Below are 21,721 nucleotides of genomic sequence, written 5' to 3' on the forward strand. Positions count from 1 at the left end.
TCAGTTGCCTGGATTTGTGTCTGCCGATGCATCTGTATTTTTTCCTTCCCTTAACGTATAATGCTCAATATATGCATTACAGTGCAGAAGTGAGGGTTGCCGCAGCATTGCTGTGCAACGAGCCCTACCAAGGTTTTCTAAAAAACAAAGGTAAATTCTTTGCTGGGTGTTTCTCAGGTTTAGAACAGAACGGAGTTGGAAGAGACCTACAATGATCATCTAGTCCAACTGCCTCCAGTTGAAGGTGTGAACTGTGGAGAAAAAAAGATGCATCTTTCAGCTTGGAAAATACCACTGCTATATCCAGTCCAGTATGTTGCTTTATACTATACCCTGTATCTGCCATTCTGTAGTGAGGTGCTCGACAGGCTCAGGTACTGGCTGCCTTGCCAGATCCCATTGGGGAGGGGGTGGTTTGTGAAGCCCCTTTCCCTGCCTGTAGCCCCTTTGAAGGAAACTGCCTTTGTTAGTGGGTGCAGAGCCCATCCTCAAATGTCCGTAGTTCTGGCACCTCTCAAGGAGCTGCTGAAGGAGGAGGATGTCTGTCTGGGGCAGCTGTTCTATTTTCATCACAGTACTGAGCTTTGTTTATGATATCGAGAAGACATGAGCCAGTTCTAGAAGGCAAACACTATCCTTCGTACGGACCGCTGTCGGTGTCGTATCTCTCTCCAGGGTTAGCAAAGTCCTTCCTACCATACTTGTGTCTAAGGAAGAAGACATCAAGTCACGCACATGGTAGTTTTCTTTATGCAAAGGAAATTCTGTTAGGACGTGGGGAAGTAATTTCTGTGTTTGTATGAGGCATCTACGGGGAGGTTAAAGCACGTACTTTAAGCACGTTGATTTTCATACGTTGCATTTCAGTATAGGCTATGTTGCAGATTTAATTGTTCATCTATGTGCCTTTAAGGTCACATAGGGAACTACTTTACCTCTTCAACAGAAAATACTTCTTCTCCTTTTACGAGACTTGCGTTGATACTTATATAAAAATTAAAAATCTATTATTCTTACACAGTACTTGAATTTTGTGTGTATGTGTGTGGTAATTACAGAAGTTTTCCCTTTAGATCATAATCAAAGCCTCATGTCTAGATTTAGGTGATTTGTGATCTGGGATTCTTGAGAATTTCCTATATATTGTTCTAGGACAATGATGTGCTTCCTGCTTCCTCTCTCGGACCGGGAATTTCTTTTGACTTTCCACAGATAAAAGGAAATGGTCTTCTTCAGCTCTTTTTCAGTCTCTTTACAAAATTACATTTGAAAATGGTCTATGAAACAACACAGCACTTAAAATCAAAATGCTAGGAAATATGGTGGGGTTAAAAGTGCTTCCCTGGCAAGGACAGGGGTTCCATGATCCAGCAGGTTTCCTTCTGACCTTGTTCCACTATCCTTCCTTTTCCCTCAGAGCAGTGGGGTACATTTAAACTTTCTTAGCTCAGGACTGCGTAAGCCAAAGCTCCTTCTTAGATAGTCTTCTGTGTCTACTTTATGCAACGGCTTTTACATCAAAACAAAATGCATATTTTATATACTGGTGTCTTTGGTTTTAATGCTAAGCTGTTTGATTAAAACCGTATGCTTTTGGAACAGTTTTGCTCTTATTAAAAACATGCTGTTTGAGTTTCAGCTCCACATTAACATATGATTAAATACTTGGCCTTTTGAAAGCCTCAGTGTTAATGTCTGATTTTAGAATATATCTTGTCTCATGTGTGGCATTTGTTTTTGGTATATAGGCATTGTGATTGTTTTGTGGTTTGTGGATATTTTTTTTTTTGTCGCCTCATAGGTTTTCACTTTTTTTGTTGGAGCTTTAGGGCACTGTTGTTTTGAGTACCCTTAGAAGTGTTAACACTTCATCAGCTCTTAGATAATGTCAAAGTAGATTAATGCATTTTGGGGCATTGTTCATGAGCCTTTTTTGAAACTTGTGTCTTTTTTTTTTTTTCCCCCGTTCTTTTTTTTTTTCAGTCTCCCCCCCATTCCCACCCCTCCCCTTGTAATTCAAAAGCTCCCAGGCAATATGACAACTTGAAGAATGCATGTCTTTTGGGGAAAAACATGGTACATATTGGCAACTATTCTCTCTTTTTCCTGCCTTTCATTGCATGGAACTTGTTCTAGTTGGAATAGTTCTGTGGTTTTGTGTTTGTGGCTTACAGAAAAAAAATAGTAAGACTAGGAAACTCATTAAAGTGAAATGTTGATTTAATTAATACCAACAATATTCCTCTAAGAGAGATGGAGGTGATAAAGTGTGTCCCAAAGGGCTGTAGTGGCAAATTTTCTATTTAAAGATGCTAAAATAGAAGTAACAAAAAATATGGAAACAGATGCCATAAGGAAATGAAATAGAAGCAGGAAAAAAAATTTCAGGCACAATGGTCTGTAATTCAGAATTTCCTTCATCCCTGAATTAAGGATTTTGCTCACTTTCACTGGCTTCAATTTCATCTTCTTGGTTCTGACCTCTCTGGATGTCCAATTTGCTATTAAATATATTGAAACAAGCCTTTGGCTAGATAGCAGTATATATGCCATTCTGTGCGGTTACTCAGTTTTACAAAGCAGGTGAAAAGGGAATCTTTGTCTCTAAGACATGTTTCTTCTTTTAAACTTGCAGTCAGATTCAGACTTGTTTTCCTTAGTTTTATATCTGATACTATTTAATTTATTTGTTCTGTAAAAATATCCTACATTACAATATAAGAACGTTTACATTAAAGTAGACAGATATAAATTACAATGTTGTTTACAAAATAAACACATGTACCTACATTGTTGGATTGATCTTCTATTGATCTTATTACTTTATTAATAACTACAGAGCTTTTTTCATTGAACTACTACAAATTCAAGTCATTGATTTAAAAGAAGCAGATACATGTCCATTTGCTAAATAGTTCTTTTTAATATTGAAATTATTGTAATTTTCAGTAAACACATTAATTTGTGGCTTTTTGAAAGTACTGTTTTGTCAGTTGGTTTGTCACTGTATTGCAATACATAAGCTTAAATAATAAATGACTGTCTATAAGAAAGAAACTTTCTGACTTCTAACTTTTCTTTGCAGATCATGTTCAAAATGAAGAAAACTATGCACAAGTACTAGATAAATTTGGAAGTAATTTTTTAAGTCGGGATAATCCAGATCTTGGCACAGCTTTTGTAAAATTTTCCACGCTTACTAAAGAATTATCAACGCTGCTGAAGAACCTGGTGAGGAGTTTCAAACTTTCTTAGTTTTTTAGTTTCTCCAAAGTAAAGTACAGTGCAACAATTTCATTATCCTTATGACTGATGATAACTTTAGAGATGCCTTCAATTTTTTTCAAAAACCAACACAGTAATTTCTGCAGAGATTATTTCTAAAGGGTGTTATTACACACTAGCTGTGTTTGATTGTTAATTGGCAGTTAAGAAGAAAAATGTAAGTGTTGAGGAGTCACTTGAGGCATCATTCTCAAGTGATTGATGGTGTTATATATCTCTTTTTATGGACCTTATTTTAAGTCATTACCTGACTTGAAGTCTTTCCAGTTAAAAATCCAAAACCAGTAGTTATAGCTGTTTTGTCTTTCCTCAAAAAGAGAAACTCACTTTTTGGAAGAAAAATAACTGTTTGGGGAGTGTACTTAAATGGTGTCAATAGTCCATTCTCCTTGTGGTATACAAGCAGACATTGTTTAAATATTAGGTTTTTGAAGTGGTTTAAAGTTTTGTCTCACCTAAAGTTTGTCTTAAACCTTATACTTCTGAATGCTGGATAATAAAACTATAGTCATAGCAAGTAACTTTGAACACTGAAAGTTAATGAAGCTACATTTCTTGTGAAATCATGTTTCATGGGTTTGATAACTGTTGTATTCAGAAAGTGGTAGCTTCAATTTTATGTTTTTGTTATAGTTGGGCTTATATCCAAGCTTTTTGATGTATAAAGTATAAGCGATATAACAGGCTTTCTTTACTAGAGTCCCTAGCATGAGCACAACTGCTTTAGATCCTATCAAAGGTCCATGTAGCCAGTACCCTGGCTTTGACAATTGCCCGAGAGTAAATCTTTAGGGAAGAGTGTAGAAAGAGAGCAAACATATGGGGATAACTTCTGTACGGTGATCATGAAAACAGTCTTCAGCTCAGAGACATTGGAGCTGGAGGCAGTGTCTTTTGCTTTGTAGTCCTTGTTAGGTATTACTGTGCTTGGCACAGAACATGGTGGTTTTCTCCAGAGCACTGAAATGAACTGCTCTCTGAAATATCAATTCTATTTCTTTTGAACTTGGTCCTTTCATTTATCGTTCCTTGATTTTTATATCTTAACAAGAAATATAAGAATTTCCTTATTTTTCCCAAGAATTCACAGATAGCTATCATTCTTCCTTTCCCTTCTTCTGTTACATTTTTAGCTGAGTCTTAGTGATTCCATAACTTGGATTGGACTCGTTGGTCGTTTCTGTATCTTCTCTTAGTACTCTTGTACCCTTTTCTGAAATGAGGGGGGACAAACATGAAGGTGGTTCCATTTCTTATTCCCTTTTCTGAGGGCTGATTGTTTTATGATTACTGAGCACTGAGCTTGATGTTTGCAAGGGATTCTATGTTGTAACTTTAAATTATTTTTTCCTTGAGCCATTTTTCTTGATGATTATTATTTCATAAGCATGATTCTGTATGCAGTTTTCCCTCCTTATGCATCACTTTACATTTTTCAGCATAGACTTCAATCTTTAATTTCATTCTGTCAGCGGTGTTACAAGGATCTCATGCAACTCTTTATAAAACTGGCTTTTGCTTTACTACCCAAAATAGCTTAGTATCAGCAGACATTCTCCCCTGACTCTGCACTCTTCTGAGATTCACTTATAAACATCTCAGATGGCACAGGCACTAACAACACTCAAAATGGGGTGTCATTTCTGACCTCTCATGCTTGTGCTTATTTCTGCCTTCTGAGTCTTGCCTCTTCATCACCTGCTCACTCATCTAAGGATGACACACTTATCCTAATAGAGCTTGCTTGCGTTATTACCTGCATCATCCTTTGTTTCAACGTTGGCAGTTTTAAAGACCAGTAGATAAAGTGAGCGACCTGCTTTCCTCTGTAAAGACTTCTGTCATTCTGTGTTATTTTGGCCTCCTTTAATCTTACTTCAGCACACAATTAAAAAATGGTTGTTTTAAAATGTGTGTTAAAGTGCAGTTGGAGGACAGTTTGGGACTAGAACTCCAGTTTGTTGGAAACTCTCTGGACTACCATTATTCCTTGCAGGGCTTCCACAGAAATTTTTAACTTCTTTCAACTGGTAAACAAGAAGTGGGGAATTATTTATGTATTTATTTAAAGTAGCACTGATCAAGAGGAAGAAGCTCTTTTAACTTAAGAAGCCACACATTCAAAAAAACATCATGCTATTTCAGCTAGACTATGAAGCATTATCTATTTAGATTTTTGTTGATGGGATTTAAAATAGGCTGTTCCCTAATTTACTTCATTCATCAGTCTCAAGTAGACAATGAGCTTACTTTACTAATGTTTCAACATTTTAAAAACACTTCTTTTTCACCTTCCCTCCAAGACAGTTAATTTTGCTTTGTTGACCCACTGTTGTTCTTAAGCATCAGTCTGATTAATACAGTTACACTGAAAGAAAAAGTTTTTTATAATTTCAAAATAGAAATTGAGGTCCAGTGAAAAAGCAGTTGAGAGAAGGGCTGTATAATGTCACTGATAAAGCCCCGCAGTAGGAGCTGAGGCTTATGTTAACAAAATCAATTGAAAAAAGGCAGTAGGTATTAAAATGAATGGCAAGCTAATAGGCTTTTTTTTTTTTACACAGAGCAGATTGTTGCTCCCTCATTTAATAAATGTACAATAAAATAATGAATGGTCTTTAAAGACAGTCAGAAGAGTAAGGAATGGAGCTACAGAGTAGGCAACAAAAGATTACTTCAAAAATTTGGATCTGTTTTTATTAAATCTTTTGAACTTTAATTATGATTCATTAAATATTTTCCTATGAATTGTGCTATTATACATATTTCATGAGAAGGAGGGTACAGAATAATTTATTTTCTTCTGTGTGAAGGACTTAAAGAATGATCACGTCAAGAGTGATCTTCACTTACTATGATCACTTACTGTGAAGTAAAGCCAGCAACTTGTATTACATATACAACTTTAGGAAACCATCATTTTGAAATGATTGCTCTGCGTACAAGGTCAAGAGTAAAAGCATATCCATTAATCATTTTAACAAAAACAAATAAGTCGCTATGCAAATTTTACTGTAAACTGTTGATGTTATCACTAAATATAACATCTGAAACTTAGAACATGTAAATATCATGTTATATTTCTGAGGTTTTTTTTTTTTTAAAGATTATAATATAAGAATGACACACGATGACCACTTCTGTAACATTTTGTAAAGGTAATTCCATTGTGATTGGCCATTGTGTCAACACTGGTTTATGTTTTCAGCAATCTTAAGAGTCCCACCAGAATTGGTTTCTCTGCTTTTTACTAATTCTACCTCCTTTCCTGTTCCAGGTTTCATTCTTTATGCAGTAATTCATTATAATAGTGCATTAAAAAGCTGTATGAAGATCTGCATATGTGAAACTGAGTGTGTTGATGTCTTTAAATTGATCTAGATAAGGTTTTGGAAGAATATTTGGAGCACTTGCAGAAAAAAAGTTTGCATTGTGCTTGGCCTTTTCCAAATGTTTTTTTTTTGTTTGTTTTTTGGGTTTTTTTGGTCTGTTCCCCCCCCCCCAAATGTCTGTTTTTTTCCCACCTCCCTTTCCTGTAAGTGTCTTCAGCTAATCTTTGTGGGCAAATTATCTTCTCTGCACATCCCTCCTCCTCAAATTATCATATGTATTTCCACCTGTTAAGGTTTTTTTTCCCTTTATTTTGCTCTAGGTATGACACTGTTTTGCTTTGTTATCAGACATGTTTCTAATTCACTTGGGCTACTGTTGCAGCAAGTCACCAAAAATGTAATAAATTATTCCAAAATCTTACCATGTTAGAGTAATACACTGCTCTATAGGGCTTTTCTTCCTAGCTGACAGACTAGCTAGGTACTGTTCAGTAATTTCAAGCCAAGTATTAATGGCTTGAATTGGTTATCCTTAACTGGTACACTTGGAAAAACAAAAAAAAAAGCTACAATAATGTGCTGCTGTTCATGCCTGCCCTGATAACTGCTTTAAGTTTGCCATATCTATCCATATTGCAGAAATATCTGTTCTCTCTTTTTTTATGAACTAGGCTGGGTTTAAAATCTCTTGCATATTTTTTTTCTCAAAATTCACATTTGAGATATGAACTTCAGTTAAGGTTGCTAAGTGGAAACTGATTGAAATAGTTGAGAATGAAAACAATAATACTTTTTCTTTAATCTGTGTATTGATAAAGTATTACCTTAATCATTTCATAGTTATTTTCCTTATTCAAACAAAATTGACATTGCCAGTGATTTTTTAGTTATGGTGTATTGAGATAAGAAGCCAATAGAGAACAAATTACGAAAAGTCGTAATATTCCAAATTCCCCAGCTCTTCTTATTTCTGTTATGAAATAATATTGTGGGAGGAGCATGTGCAAATGTTTAAGCTAAGAAGAAAAATAAACAGAGCCTAGTTCTTTAAATGGAATCAAAGCTTAGACTATCAGCTTCACTGAAAGAATTTATAGCGAAGTAAAGAAAAAAATCTTTTGTGGTTTTAATCACTGAAAGTGATGAGGTTGCTTTTTTGTTTCATACAAAATTAGTATTTGAGCACTACTTATGTTGTTGCAATTAAGGAGAAGAATCCCTTCTCAGATCTTTATCTTTTAAGCTGTGAAGAACCTTGCTCTGAGGTCATGTTATTGTTTGAGTCTGCAGCTCAAGGTGTTCTAGTGGCTGGCCTTCATCTTGGTTTGAGTACCTTTTGAATATAAGAATTTGTGAATTTAAAAAATATTGACACATGAAACAGTTGTCAAGTTATCTTGAACACGAAGATGCAAGTGTGTGTCATATGCTTTCTGAATTTGATCCATCTCCTGCTAAGAATAATTATCAGTTGTGATATCTGCAAGCTGTTAAAAAAGAACAAAACTTGAGGGGTGGCTGACAAGCTATCAGGTGATAATGAAGTAGTTGTATAATAGCCTGTGTTCAGAAGGTCCACCTCTCCCTCTGCCATGCTGAGACTCCTGTACTTTGAGACAGCCAGCATGACTTCACCAAGGGCAAGTCCTGCCTGACCAACCTAGTGGCCTTCTATGACGGAGTGACCAAATCAGTGGACAGGGGAAGAGCTTGATAGATTTCATCTATCTGTAAGGCCTTTGACACAATCCCCCACCACACACTTCTCTCTAAATTGGAGAGAGAGATGGATTTGATGGGTGGACTGTTGGGTGCACGAGGAATTGGTTGGACGGTCACATCCAGAGAGTAGTGGTCAATGGCTCAATGTCCAGACGGATATCGGTGATGAGTGGTGTCCCTTGGGGTGTTGGAACCAGTACTGTTTCATATCTTCATCAATGACATAGGCAGTGGGATCGAGTGCACCCTCAGCAAGTTTGCAGACGACACCAAGCTGAGTGCTGCGGTTGACACACCTGAGGGACGGGATGCCATCCAGAGGCATCGAGGCATGGGCTTGTGTGAACCTCATGAGGTTCAACAAGGCCAAGTGCAGGGTCCTGCCCCTGGGTCAGGGCAACCCCCAGTATCAGTACAGGCTGAGGGATGAAGGGATTGAGAGCAGCCCTGACGAGAAGGACTTGGCGGTCCTGGTGGATGAAAAGCTGGACATGAGCCGGCAATGTGTGCTTGCAGCCCAGAAGGCCAGCTGTCTCCTGGGCTGCATCCAAAGTAGCATGGCCAGCAGGTTGAGGGAGGTGATTCTGCCCCTCTACTCTGCTCTGGTGAGACCCCACCTGGAGTCCTGCATCCAGCTCTGGAGCCCTCATCACAGGAAAGACACGGACCTGTTGGAGCCGGTCCAGAGGAGGGCCACAGAAATGATCAGAGGGATGGAACACCTCTGCTGTGAGGACAGGCTGAGAGAGTTGAGGTTGTTCAGCCTGGAGAAGAGGTGACTCTGGGGGTACTTTCCTGCAGCCATCCAGTACTTGAAGGGGGCTTCTAAGAAAGATGAGGACAGAGTTTTTAGCAGGGCCTGTGGTGATAGGGCAAGGGATAATGGTTTTAAACTAAAAGAGGGTGGATTTAGACTAGATATAAAGAAGAAATTTTTGGCTATGAGGGCGGTGAGGCACTGGCACAGGTTTCCCAGAGAAAGAGATTCCTTTTCCAGGTTTCCCAGGCCCATCCCTGTAGACATTCCAGGTTTCCCAGGCCCATCCCTGTAGACATTCCAGGTTTCCCAGGCCCATCCCTGTAGACATTCCAGGTCAGGTTGAACGGGGCTCTGAGAAACCTGATTTAGTTGAAGATGTCCCTGCTCATTGCAGGGTGGTTGGATTTGATTACCTTTAAAGGTCCTTTCCAACCCAAAGATTCCGTGATTCTCTAATGCAGTTGAAGAACTGTGCTTTGTAGGACTGCTTTGTATCTTCGTTAGATCAACGGTCATCTGAACTGTGCTTGAGCTTTGGCAGCTAGGTTTGGCTGTAATCTCTAGGGGACCTTACAGAATTCTGTTCTGCCCAGCATATCTGGGGAATGAAGCAAGTCTGGGTTTTCTTCTTTTCAGTTAAGGACTGATAGTGAATCTAGTGAAGGAAAATACACTATTTTATATATAGTAGATGTAATTTGTGTGAATAATGACATGATACAAGACGTTGCTGGTAAATTGGTAAGAGGCCTTGGTTCTTAAAACGGCAGTGAATGCACACAGGTCATGCCTTGTTTCATTATGACTTTATTTTACTCCTATGAAAAAAGTAAAACGTGATGCAGGATTTCTTTTAAAACCTTCTATGTGCATGTATTCAAAATTGCATAATGTCACTTTTAAAATATGGAATATTTGATTTTTCCTATGTGCCTTTTGAATATATAAGGAGTTTGTGAATGCAACGTTACACCTGGAAGACCAACTTGAGTGATCATTTTTGGTATTCTCCTCTGTATGGATCATCTGTTTCACAAAAATCTCTTAAAAATAGTTTAGTGGACTAAAATATGCTCAGAAGACCTTAATAGGAGAGCGGAGCTTGGGCAGATGAAAACGATTAACGTAACACTTCCCTACTCCTTTGGTTTACAAGCAGAGAATGTGGTGTCTTGCAGCCTTCTCATCGTTCTCCCTATCCTTCCCTGTCAAGGAACTGAAGAATTCATGGTGCATTTTGGGGGATAAACAAAGGGAGGGATGAAATTGGAGAGGCAACAGACTTTTCACTAGACTGGGATAATGTCGATACACCTCTCTCTCCTGTGATCATGACTCTTCAGGGACTGTACACGCCGTACGTGTTCAGACAGGATCACAGCAGTAGGTTTTTCTATCCTCAGACTGGTAAACTGGGCATTTCCAGTTTACAGACGTGTAATCAACCAGTCATGCGCTTAAAGGGGGGAAATTTAAACTCATGAGAGTTTAAGCAGATACCAGATCTCACACTGGACAAGGAAAGGAATGCTCTTCTAGTTGGGAATAATCAAATAGCTGGTGACTCTCTTTGCTCCTTTCGTTCGTGGTTGAATTAACACGCCTTGCGTGTTATCTGCCTGTAGCACAGCAGGGCCAGGCTTCCTACTCAGGAGGCTGTAAGAAATGTTTGTTCCAAAACCTAATTTGATTTTTAAATTATTAAACAATATTCAAATGTTTGCTTCGAGAGACTGAAGATTACCGTGAGGTGCTTTCAGAACTTTGCTTATATGCTATTTTAAAAATTCTGGGTTTCTATCACCCTATATAACTAAAGAGTAATTATAGTATTTCTATGTCTGATGCAAATGAATGTTCGTTAATTCTTCCCAGACTTGAATATACTATTAATTTAGAAATTTTGAGGTGATTGCAACATCATTAGTGAAGTTAAAAGGCTTGTTGGCACTAGTGTGGTAAGATCATAATAAATCTTTTTGAATGATAACAGCATAATGTTTTTCTTTTCAGCTCCAGGGTTTAAGCCACAATGTTATTTTCACTTTGGATTCTCTCTTAAAAGGAGACTTAAAAGGCGTTAAAGGGGTAAGTGTTGAAAACTGGCTTTTTATTTAGGGAAATGTTTTCAGGTTCAGCTGTCTTGTGACTTTTTTTCCATTCACCTATGACAGTATTTCTTATGTTAGCATCCATTAATATTCTGCATGTAGTCCGAAGAACAAATACAAAATTGGTGTGACTGTGATGCTTCTTTAGAATTTCATTGTAAATTCCTGTCTTAAGGTGCATAGGAAGGCAATACTTTACGAGATTAAAAAATAGTGTTTTTTCCAGCTGCTCTCTGAACAAAGTTTTAAAAGAAAACAGTATTTTTTGTTCTTAGTTATAACTTGATAACTAAAAAGAAAAAGGTTTTAAAATGTTCTAAGCAAATTTTCTTTTTCCTAAGGACCTCAAAAAGCCTTTTGACAAAGCCTGGAAGGATTATGAAACCAAATTGTAAGTATTCTCACCCTCCTTTTTTTTTCCTTTCCCCTCCTGGACGCAAACTATGTAATGTATCTGATGTATCTGTGGATAATAAATGTGAATATGAGCAAGGCGTCTTTTCTGTGGATCTCTCTTCTGCACTTACAGAAATAAAATATTTTTATGTTCTCTGTGAACTAGTTAAGTGAGTGTCCAGTATTTCTTTAGTGTAAGGAAGATACTTAACACTTAGATACTGAACATTGTAAACTGAATTGTGGAGATTTCACGTGGCATTTACACATTCTTATAACCATATACATATAATCTATCTGTGGTAGAAATTATGAGATTTATATATTGTGCTATATTGCAGAACTGTATGTTTTTGAGAGGCAAGATTTTAGTGCAGTTGGTGTAACTTCTAAAATATCTGTGGTTTTAAAAATATTTTCTTGCTATAATATCTGTCTTCTGTGGGTAAAGAATGATATATAAGAATAGAAGGTTGGAAACAGTAGTATCCTAGTTGCAGAAATGTTAGTGGAATGGTTTGGAATACTCTCAAGAAAGTGATGGACAGTTGCTTTATCAGAATTCAAGAGCTCTCAGGAGTTAATTCATTTTTCGTATCCTTTCATTTCTTCCCCTTTTTAATCCTATTATAAGCTTTGTTTCATTTATGTCTAACCAGGAGGGGAAAAAGGCAATGGAAGAAAGTGTCAGGCCACCAAGAACTGCTGAAACATCTATTATTGGCATAGTTTTCTTACCCACATATAGTAACTTCTGCCTTCAAAATTCATTGCAATGTTAAATCCCTATGAACAACTGAACTGGAAATGACGTTATTCCTAATCTAAGTCAAAAAGGAGATTCCTGTCCCAAAATCATAACATCATACTCAGCTGAGCATTCAGGTCTACATGCAGAATTGTTTTTTTGTTCCTTTTTAGTTATATAGTTCTTACAGATATTGAATATTTTTCAAAAATAGTAAGTAGTGTTCTATAGACAGCAAATTGGTTTAAAAAAAAAAAATTCTCTCTGCCTCTGAAATTGCTATATGTAAAATCAGGTACATCTTTGCCAGCCTCTTTATACCAAATGCCATCAGACAGAACGCAGACAGAGGTATCTCTTACAGACTCAACACATGGAATTTTCTATGGGATTCTGTTCTGAATTTGCAAAGTTTACAGAAAGATGCCTGTTGTCTTGTTACTTTTTTTTTTTTTTTTTCTTTTTTAGGTCTCTTGTGAGCAGATTTCACTTGGTCTTATTAAAACCAAGAAGGAGATGTCCCTTAGATTTCTCAGAGAACCCCATTTCCCAGAATTTGTTCAAGACCACATAGAAAATAAAGTTTAGAGTCACAGTGTTGAAAATTACTTTGTTCTACATGCAAACATTATGCCTGCCTTAGCTGGAGAAAAGCAGAGTTCAGAACCAAATTAATCCTTTCTAATTTTTTTTCCCCTGACAAGGAGTACCTGTCTAAGAAATACACACTGCTTTGTCGCCTGTTTTACAGAAGTACAGCTTCTGTCTTCTTTTTCTTAAAAAGGCTGCTAGAGAAGAAAGATTATCTGTTTTAAAAAAGTAATCAGAGAATTGTTTAGATTTTTCTATTCTATTGGAAATCTAAGTTTGCTTACCAATGGGGTATCCAGTTAGCCTGCAGAGTAGATACGTAAGGACAGTCACACTGTAAAGCTCTAACTGAAGTCTCAGGATGGCCTCTTAGTTCCATATTTTGCATTTCGCTATTTCAGAATTTCATTGTTGGCTTTCTCTCAAACTGTAATCACTGGAAGTCATGTCATTTAGCATAGGTGGTAAAATGCATATACTGCTTTATTTTTTTTCTTAATTCCTGCCTTACAAACATGAAACGTATTTGATTAAGACATTCTGCCATTTTCCTGCCAAGACAGTAGTTTGCTATATGTATGCTTTATGCTGCAGTATATAGAGATGAAGGCCATGGAGAACATCATATACAAAGTATGAGTTGGTTTTTGTTTTGTTTTTTTTTTTTTCCCCCGTAAGTAGCATATGAACTAGAGAAAAGAGTTACAGGCTGAAAGGAAGGAAGGGCAGCTTCATGACTCCATTACTTCTGGACACTTAAAAAAAAAGAAGTAGGATTTGGTATCACAGAGGAACTCATCTTGAGAATGGCTTTTTTAATATTTCTTGATTTATTTTTTTTCCTAAATAATAGTAGATAACATGGTAGTAGAAGAAATTCTCTAAAATGTTTTCTAATTAAAATTTCAGTACAAAAATTGAAAAGGAAAAAAGAGAACATGCAAAACAGCATGGGATGATAAGAACTGAAATAACAGGAGCTGAGATAGCAGAGGAAATGGAGAAGGAAAGGCGACTATTTCAGCTACAGATGTGTGAAGTAAGAAACAAGCTTCAGCTTTTAATTATGGCACCATAACTAAAAAGTACCTTTTGGGCCTTACTTAAAGGTGGTGAAATCTACTTCGTTGTTTAATGCGGGTGGAGGGAGGAAATTATTTCAATGTCACATAGTACAGCAATATAAAGATAATTATTTTAGCAACTCTGTGCAAAACTTGGCTTGCTTTTGTTTTATTCTTTTTCTTTGTTTTTAGATTATTATGCTAAGTTTCTCGGGCTGAAAATATATTATGGAAATATTTCTTATTTTTTCAGGTTATGGTTGAGCTGTTCAGGAAGTATTTTTTATATCTTTCTTCCAACATGCTTTCTGAAGCCTTCTAAGACTTCTATTGTATCACTATCATTTATCATTTTATTAGTTCAATAAAACTGCTTTTTATATTAATATTTCTCTTTACATTTTAGTGGAAATTACTTTAAATTGCATAGTATTTATATTTTTAGAATATTTCAGTAATTACTGCAGAAGCATTAAAAAAGGACATCTTCAGACAATTGTAAAAGTTTAAACTTTTTCCTGAGTTTGTGTTATGTTTTGGGGTGTTCGAATTTTTTTACGAATGGCCAAATAAACTGTTACCTGTTTTATATTTTGCTTAACTGTGGTTATGAGTCAGCACCCAAGTTAAACACAGTGATAGTTAATTCATTGAGCAAATGATGTTTTATTGCTTGAAAACTGTTGAAGGTTGTGAGGCATGATTATCAACATGTTTTTCATTGTCTATACAGTATCTTATTAAGGTTAATGAAATCAAGACAAAAAAAGGCGTGGACCTTCTGCAGAACCTTATTAAGTATTATCATGCACAATGCAAGTAAGTGCAATGCTTTTAAGCTTTAGTTTACCATTTTCTTTTTTACGCAGGTGTTTGTTGCCCTTTGTTTTGAATTTGTTTCGGTTACATCAGGAATTTTTATCATAATTTTTATCTGCCAGGTGTCTGCAACTTCATTTTATAAGGCTGTAGTCTTTCAGTAGAGAGTAAGCGAGTGGGGCAAGGGAGTGAGGGCAGAAAGAGGCCGAGGGAAAACCCTTCATGTTGCCTGCAAAATTAATTTTAGTTCCTGAGGCATAGATCTGGAACGTAATTTTAGAAATAGCTTATTTATTCTATTTATTAGTTTTTAGTTCTTCTGTAAGTTTTAAAGTCATTGGGAAAGCCAGTAATTTCTTTGAAATTCCTTGAGGTGAAACTGGTAAGTTATGACCTTGTTATCAGTAGAACCACAGAGGCAAACACACGAGAGCTTTTACTTACCTTAAATACAGGAAGGAGATTTTTAGAAATTACTAAGGGGAAACATGTTGACTAACAGCGATAAACATAAGCTGCTGAAAGATACTATACTTTAAAACTACTGGGAAGGGTTTAAAACAACAACCACAAAAAAACCCAACAACAAAAAACCCCAAACAAAAACCCAAACAAACAAAAAAAACCCCACCCCTACACAAAACACCCAAAAAAAGAGAAAGAAAAAAAAAAGCTTCGTAGTGATGAATATGGATTTATTTCCTTCAGATTTCTAATTTAGAATTATTACTTGAGGGTAGAAATTAAACTTCAGTTTATCTATAACCTAACTCTTCATATGCCACTTCATATACAAACATGTGAAGTGATTATTTGGCTCATTATATTTTTATACAATGAGACTAAATAGGCAAAGTAAATTAAATGTTTCTGGACTGAAATCCAGCTGTCAGACATTTCTGAAATATATTACATTAGAGGAATGTGGAAGCTGTGCTACCACATGGTTAGACTGATGGTAAAACAGTTCACACCGGGACAGAGATTTTTTGTTTGTTTGTTTCTGAACATGGGAGGAGCGGGCTAAGTTTTGTTGGTTTTGCTGTTTTTCTCCACAAGACAGTCTACTTTGTGCTATGAATTATATGTATTCTTGATAAATCACAGGTATTTTTCATTATAGTTTCTTCCAAGATGGCTTGAAAACAGCTGATAAACTTAAACAATATATTGAAAAGTTGGCTGCTGACTTGTATAATGTAAGTTTACTTATAAGTAGCTTAATATTAGTCTGAAAATGGAAATATTTTGTTTATACAAATACAGTTTAGACATGACTGCAAGGGTGTATGTTTCATTTGTATCTTATAAATGAGGAGTGTGTCCTTCGAATATAGGTAGACTGAGGAAAAAACATCTTACCTATCTTAAAGTTTGTATTCTGTTTTTACAATTATTAGGAAAAGCAGTTGTCATTCTACTATAATTTCATGTTTCATTAAAATAAAAGTAATTTAAAGTGGGAATCTTTGAATCAGATTACATTATTAGCACCAATTTTAGCTACCACTTCCATTTTTCCATAACAAACTGCTTGATAATAGCACCATAGTTTTTGAATTCATTAACTTATGATGTTGATAGAATAATGTGGAATCAAAGCTCACTTGTCACCCAAGTGCTGTTGTATTTATAATCAGAATTACAGTAATCCCATTTGCTATTGTAGTTTGTGGCTAAATTAAACTGTATTTTCATTCCTTAAGTAATCTGTGAAGCTTATTGGAGTTGTGTAGTTAATATTTCAGAGACTAATTTAGTTGCATTACATGTAGTGAACCATTAAAGCATAACAGAACAGATCGTGTGGAGTTGTACATTCATTTTACGTTGCTTTTCAAGTAAAACGTGCATAGAAGGTGAATACCTAAGAATGGACTAGGCCATGAAAATAAATTCAGATATTACAGAAACACAGAATAGTTGAGATGATTGCTCAGGACATCTAAAATGGTATATTGGAATACATAAAAAATTAAAATTAAAGTTGTATCCAGAAAGCATATGGCAATCTCTTTCCATAGATAAAGCAGACACAAGATGAAGAAAAGAAACAACTTACTGCTCTTCGTGATTTGATAAAATCTTCTCTGCAGCTTGATCAGAAGGAGGTAAATAATTTAGACATGTTATTCTCAAAGATAATGTGAATTTATGAATTCTGTATTCAGAAATTTGTTTAATTGATGTTAAATTTGTGTAGTTATTGATTTGGAGAAGTTGGACTTTGAACTTTATGATAAAACTAGTATTTAGAATGTCCAACTACATATCAACAAACAATAGTTTTATATTAATTTTCTGTTTCCATTTTATATATTAAATTATTCCCTTTTTTTGTAATTTTATACTTGTAATGTACTTTTTTAATGTACTATAAGAACAGTTGTAATGGATCAGATAAATGTGTCCTGTGCTTGACAATGATAAAGAATGTGTGTTCAGGAAAAAATAAAGGGATGGGGTGCACACTTCTCTCTTTATGTCCTGCCATCCTCCAGCCGGATTGTGTTGAGGATTTTCCTGACCTAGATGATCCTGAGTAAGCCAGAACAAGAACTGGAGGCTTGCCTTTACATATGGTTTCCATATCACTATTCATCTGCTAACTCACATGGATTTTGTGATGATGTTCTCCTTCCCAAAGCGCTTTTGCTAGTACTGTATCATAAGGAAGAAAATGTGTATGTTGACCGGATAGAAGTGGCTGAGACAGGGCAGTTAAAAAGAGAAATACATCATCAGTTGCACTGGTACCAAAAGTGAAGGGGGAACATGCAGTGTCCATTGCAGATGTTCTGGAATACTCCTTGAACCAGGAGATAGGGTATCTCAGCTTATACCTGAGATAATATTGTGACTTTTTCCAAATTATAGTGCCTGCGAGGCAGAAATACTGACTATCCTGTGGTGAGGCTGGAGGGTGGGGGGGAGGTGGCTTTCATTTAGGAAAAGATCACTTACCCTGTTCAGTTTTCTCTTGGGGAAATAAAATCTTAGGATTTGCCAGGTGTCTACTCAGCTTATTAAGTATTTATTATTAAATATGAATTATTATGATAATTCAACATTAGGCAGATGCCATTCTGCTGCATATATATGATAATCCACATCTTTGGACAGTATTGCTCATATCAAATATACATAAGAATATAATTTACAACCAGATGTACTGAGTCAGCCAAGTTTCCAACAGCAATCTGTCATGGATGTTTAGAGTAAAATGCAGGGCAATAAACACTGATATTTCCCCAGAATACCCTCCCATTAGTAGTCCGACTGTCTTTGCAGTCTCTCCACCACCCTGTGGATTTCCTCTCTCTGAATTTGTGCAGTTGCCTTTTGAAGCAGTGTAAACTGTCATCTTCTGTTCCAGCTGTGTCTTTCCCATCGCTACATATTGTGTGGAGAAATCTTTTTGCTTTTGTTTGTTCTCAACTTTTAGATCTGCATACATTACTCAAGATGGGGGTGCTTATGATTTTATGAAAGCATCACTAGATCAATTGTGATCTTTTTTTTTTTAGTTTGTAGAAGTCTTATCATTGACTTGCTTTTTGAACAGTGCTTAGTGCAGAGGAGGAGGTGTATAAAGTTTAATCAGCTGTAAAGCTATAACCATATCATCCTGTTTCTGAATGTTAATAGCCAACGCACAGTATCTTTTTTTTCCCCTCTGCATCACTCTGCATTTGTTTATGCTGATCTTTACCTGTCATTTATTGTCAAGTTACTAACTATTGTGAGGTCCTTGAAGTTCTTCAGTCAGCCTTTCTTGGGCATCCTGAATAATTTAATACCTTCTAGCAAACTTTGACAGTTTACTGTTCATCCTTTTCCAGATTGTTTTAGTGTTAGACACCACGTGTGCTGGCACAGCTTTCTGTGAAACTAATTTGTTTGTTTCCTGCTTTTAACTTGTTAGCTCATCTGAGGACTTTTCCTCTTGTCCTGTAGCAATGTAATCCTTTCCCTTGCATAAGGAACACTAAGTGCCCATTGAAAGTCCAGGCAGGCTGTATCAGTCTGATTTCTCATGCGTATCTACTTACTGATTCCTTCAGAGAACTCTGGGAGATTTTTGAGACATAACCTTTCTGTACAAAAGCTGCACTGATTTTCCACTGTATATAGTACTAAATGCACTCTTAAAGTAGTTTTCATTAATCTTCCTTATGTGGTGTGAAGCTTACTAATCTTTACTTTCCTGGAATTCTTCTGGAACTTCTTCAAAAATAGGACTTTAGTAACTGAGGCAAGTAAGTAATTTTTATGGGCTTTCATGTAATTTTGTAGGTAGAACGTTGTGATTATGGCTACTGTGTGTAGATAAATGGCTTGAAGTTAGTAAATTATTTCAGGTGGAATGTCAATTAATAAGGAATGATTGATGAGTCATTCCTTACAGTATGGTGGTGGTGGTGGTTTTTTCTTTAGAATACTTGCCTATGTGTGCTTTCGTAATGTAGATGTACATTATATAGCAGATAAACCTTGGCCAGAAGGCTGTTCCTCTCCCTGCATCTTTAATGCCATCGTTCTGAAGGACAACACAACCTTACAACACGCTGTACATGTTTTTTAGAATTTCTTTGATGTCACAAGTTATGTCAGGAGCACTTGAGAGCACCTTTGAATAGATCCCAATTTATTGTAAGACTTTCTGGCTCTTTCTAGTACTCAGTTTTCCCTTATCTCGTACTCTACAGTCTTTCCCAGTGGTCTGTTTGGTATTTTTTTCCCTTCCATCTCCAATGCGCACGTGGACCTACTAGATGTCTTTTACAATACTTACAGAGCTTCCCATGCATGCATTACATTTGTAATCTCCCTAGTATCTAAATCACTACGAACATAACTCATGCTCATTCTCCATCCTCACCCCCAAAAGTTGAACTGAGAACATTAGATTTCAAGAGCGATTTGGAAATAACTTCAAATTCTAAAGTGTTTTTGTGAATTGGTTTCCAACACACAGAGGAACAAGACCTACTGTCTTTTCGCTTACCTTTTTCTTCTACAAGCTGATCGTCCGGGAAGCAAAGAAAAATAATCTCCTCCTTTCCTGGCTGTTGTGTATGTTGTTGAGTTCAAGCTACTTGGCAATCAGCCAGATCTTGGAAATAAAGTAGGACAAACTGGTTATTCTTCTTTGTTGCTGTGTGTTGTACATACAGGGCTGCATATGATACAAGCCAAGTTTCAGAAGTTGCTCAGAGAGTATTACGAGGTAGAATAACTAAATGAAATACAGTATTTGTTTTTTTGGCTACCTGTTTCCTGGATGTGTAGTAAAAATTACTCTGTTTCAGTGGAAAGTAACCTCATTTAAAATACAACAATTAAACAAATCAAAATCTGAAACTTAGGTACATGTTGTAATAAAGTAGCTTCACAGGCATCAGCAAAATAAACTATGCAACTTTTCTGACTTCGATGATAGTGTAGACAAATCCCAGGACTCTTGGAAAAAACTGTGTGTATGTATATGATATCTATATATGATAAATATAAAAACAAAATTTAGTTTGTAGAGAATTGAAATTGTGTCATAGAAGAAAAAGGAGCAATATTGTGATTCTCGGATATTCAGGCAAATCATGGAAGAGAGAGATCTGCTATAATGAAAGAATCCACTATTTTGGATAAAATAACCATTTGATCACATCGATGTTCAAGTGTCTCTTTCAAAATCAACGTGAGGACTTTCACTCATGTGATTCATGAGTCAGAGTGTAATGATGCTGGCAGATATTGAGGAGCTTGATAAAACAATGCCTCTGTTACTTAGGTATTCAGTGTTTTAATCCTGAAATAGCATGCCACCATTCGTTACTCATTAGTTGACAACAAAACTTGAAGTCACATGGCCTGAGTCTCACCAGTCAGCTCTTCATCATTGTGTATATCCCAGTCTTCAAGTATGTAAAGCTGGGCTTTATTGCCGTGACAGATGGCCTGGTTGATTGTGATTAAGATACATTTTCCCCCTTCTATTACTGCATTATAATCTCACTGTTGGAAGATGGAAAAAAAAAAAAAAAAAATTAAAAACTACTCTTCAGCACCCATAGTTTAATTTGAGGAAAAAACACTCATTTCCTAAACGAGCTAACCTCGTTCCCTACACTTTCAAGGTCTCATAATGCAACTCCTGTTTTACGGTTGCGTGCATTCAAGGTTTTTATTTGGCATTATGGACGTCTGTAATGCTTTTACACATTTTGATGCCGTACGTGTCCTTTCATAGGTGAAATAACTATTGCTGTAATCTTTGTAATTACCTGGTTCTTGGAAAAGCATATTTTAACAGTCTTTGAATCCTGGGTAGAAGTGGTAGTACTGTAGCTTCACTACAGGGAGTACAACTTACTGTGGCTCTGTTACATGCAATGTCTCTTGTTGCCACTGTGTCTTGGTGGTCAAGTTATGGCAATTTCTGTTACTTTGCGCAAGAATTACCTGATTTTTGTAAATGACTATGGTTTAAAGCTTTGGGGAAAAATATTTTAAGGGATACTAGTGTTATTTTAACTGTGTGAAGTATTTACTTTGTGTTGAAAAATGTTTATATGATAAGAAACTTAAATTTTAAAGAAGACCAGGCCTTTAATACAGGCTTCTATTACCTTTTTTTGTATATTAATTATTGGTACAGATGTAACTTAGCAGCTTTACATTGAATATAGCTACTCTTTAGAATCATGTTTTGTGTCTGTTTTTTTAGCTATTTCTTTATATTTTGATTTATTTCCCCAAATCTCCATCTGATATGTTCTTTGGGACAGGAATTACATCTTCTTATGTTCTTTACCAAAGCACTTCTCTCTAAACTCTTAAGACAAATTTGATACGAAATGAAAACCAGTTGTAAGGACTCTGAATAAAATAAG

At 36.1% G+C, this 21,721-nt stretch overlaps 1 protein-coding gene across 2 annotated transcripts in view; it reads left to right on the forward strand.

The window, feature by feature from the left end:
- ASAP1 (ArfGAP with SH3 domain, ankyrin repeat and PH domain 1) overlaps nt 1–21,721 on the forward strand; it is a gene marked incomplete at both ends in the record, with an annotated part of 142,254 nt that overhangs the window by 67,553 nt on the left and 52,980 nt on the right. For both annotated transcript variants that reach the window (XM_082014975.1, XM_082014976.1), the window contains 7 exons: nt 3,086–3,231; nt 11,113–11,187; nt 11,552–11,601; nt 13,855–13,984; nt 14,743–14,828; nt 15,952–16,027; nt 16,853–16,939. In XM_082014975.1, the coding sequence (XP_081871101.1) occupies nt 3,086–3,231; nt 11,113–11,187; nt 11,552–11,601; nt 13,855–13,984; nt 14,743–14,828; nt 15,952–16,027; nt 16,853–16,939 (650 nt within the window). The remainder of the gene's footprint in view (nt 1–3,085; nt 3,232–11,112; nt 11,188–11,551; nt 11,602–13,854; nt 13,985–14,742; nt 14,829–15,951; nt 16,028–16,852; nt 16,940–21,721) is intronic.

Source organism: Phaethon aethereus (assembly GCF_964289735.1).
Source record: "Phaethon aethereus genome assembly, chromosome: 2".
NCBI lineage: Eukaryota > Metazoa > Chordata > Aves > Phaethontiformes > Phaethontidae > Phaethon > Phaethon aethereus.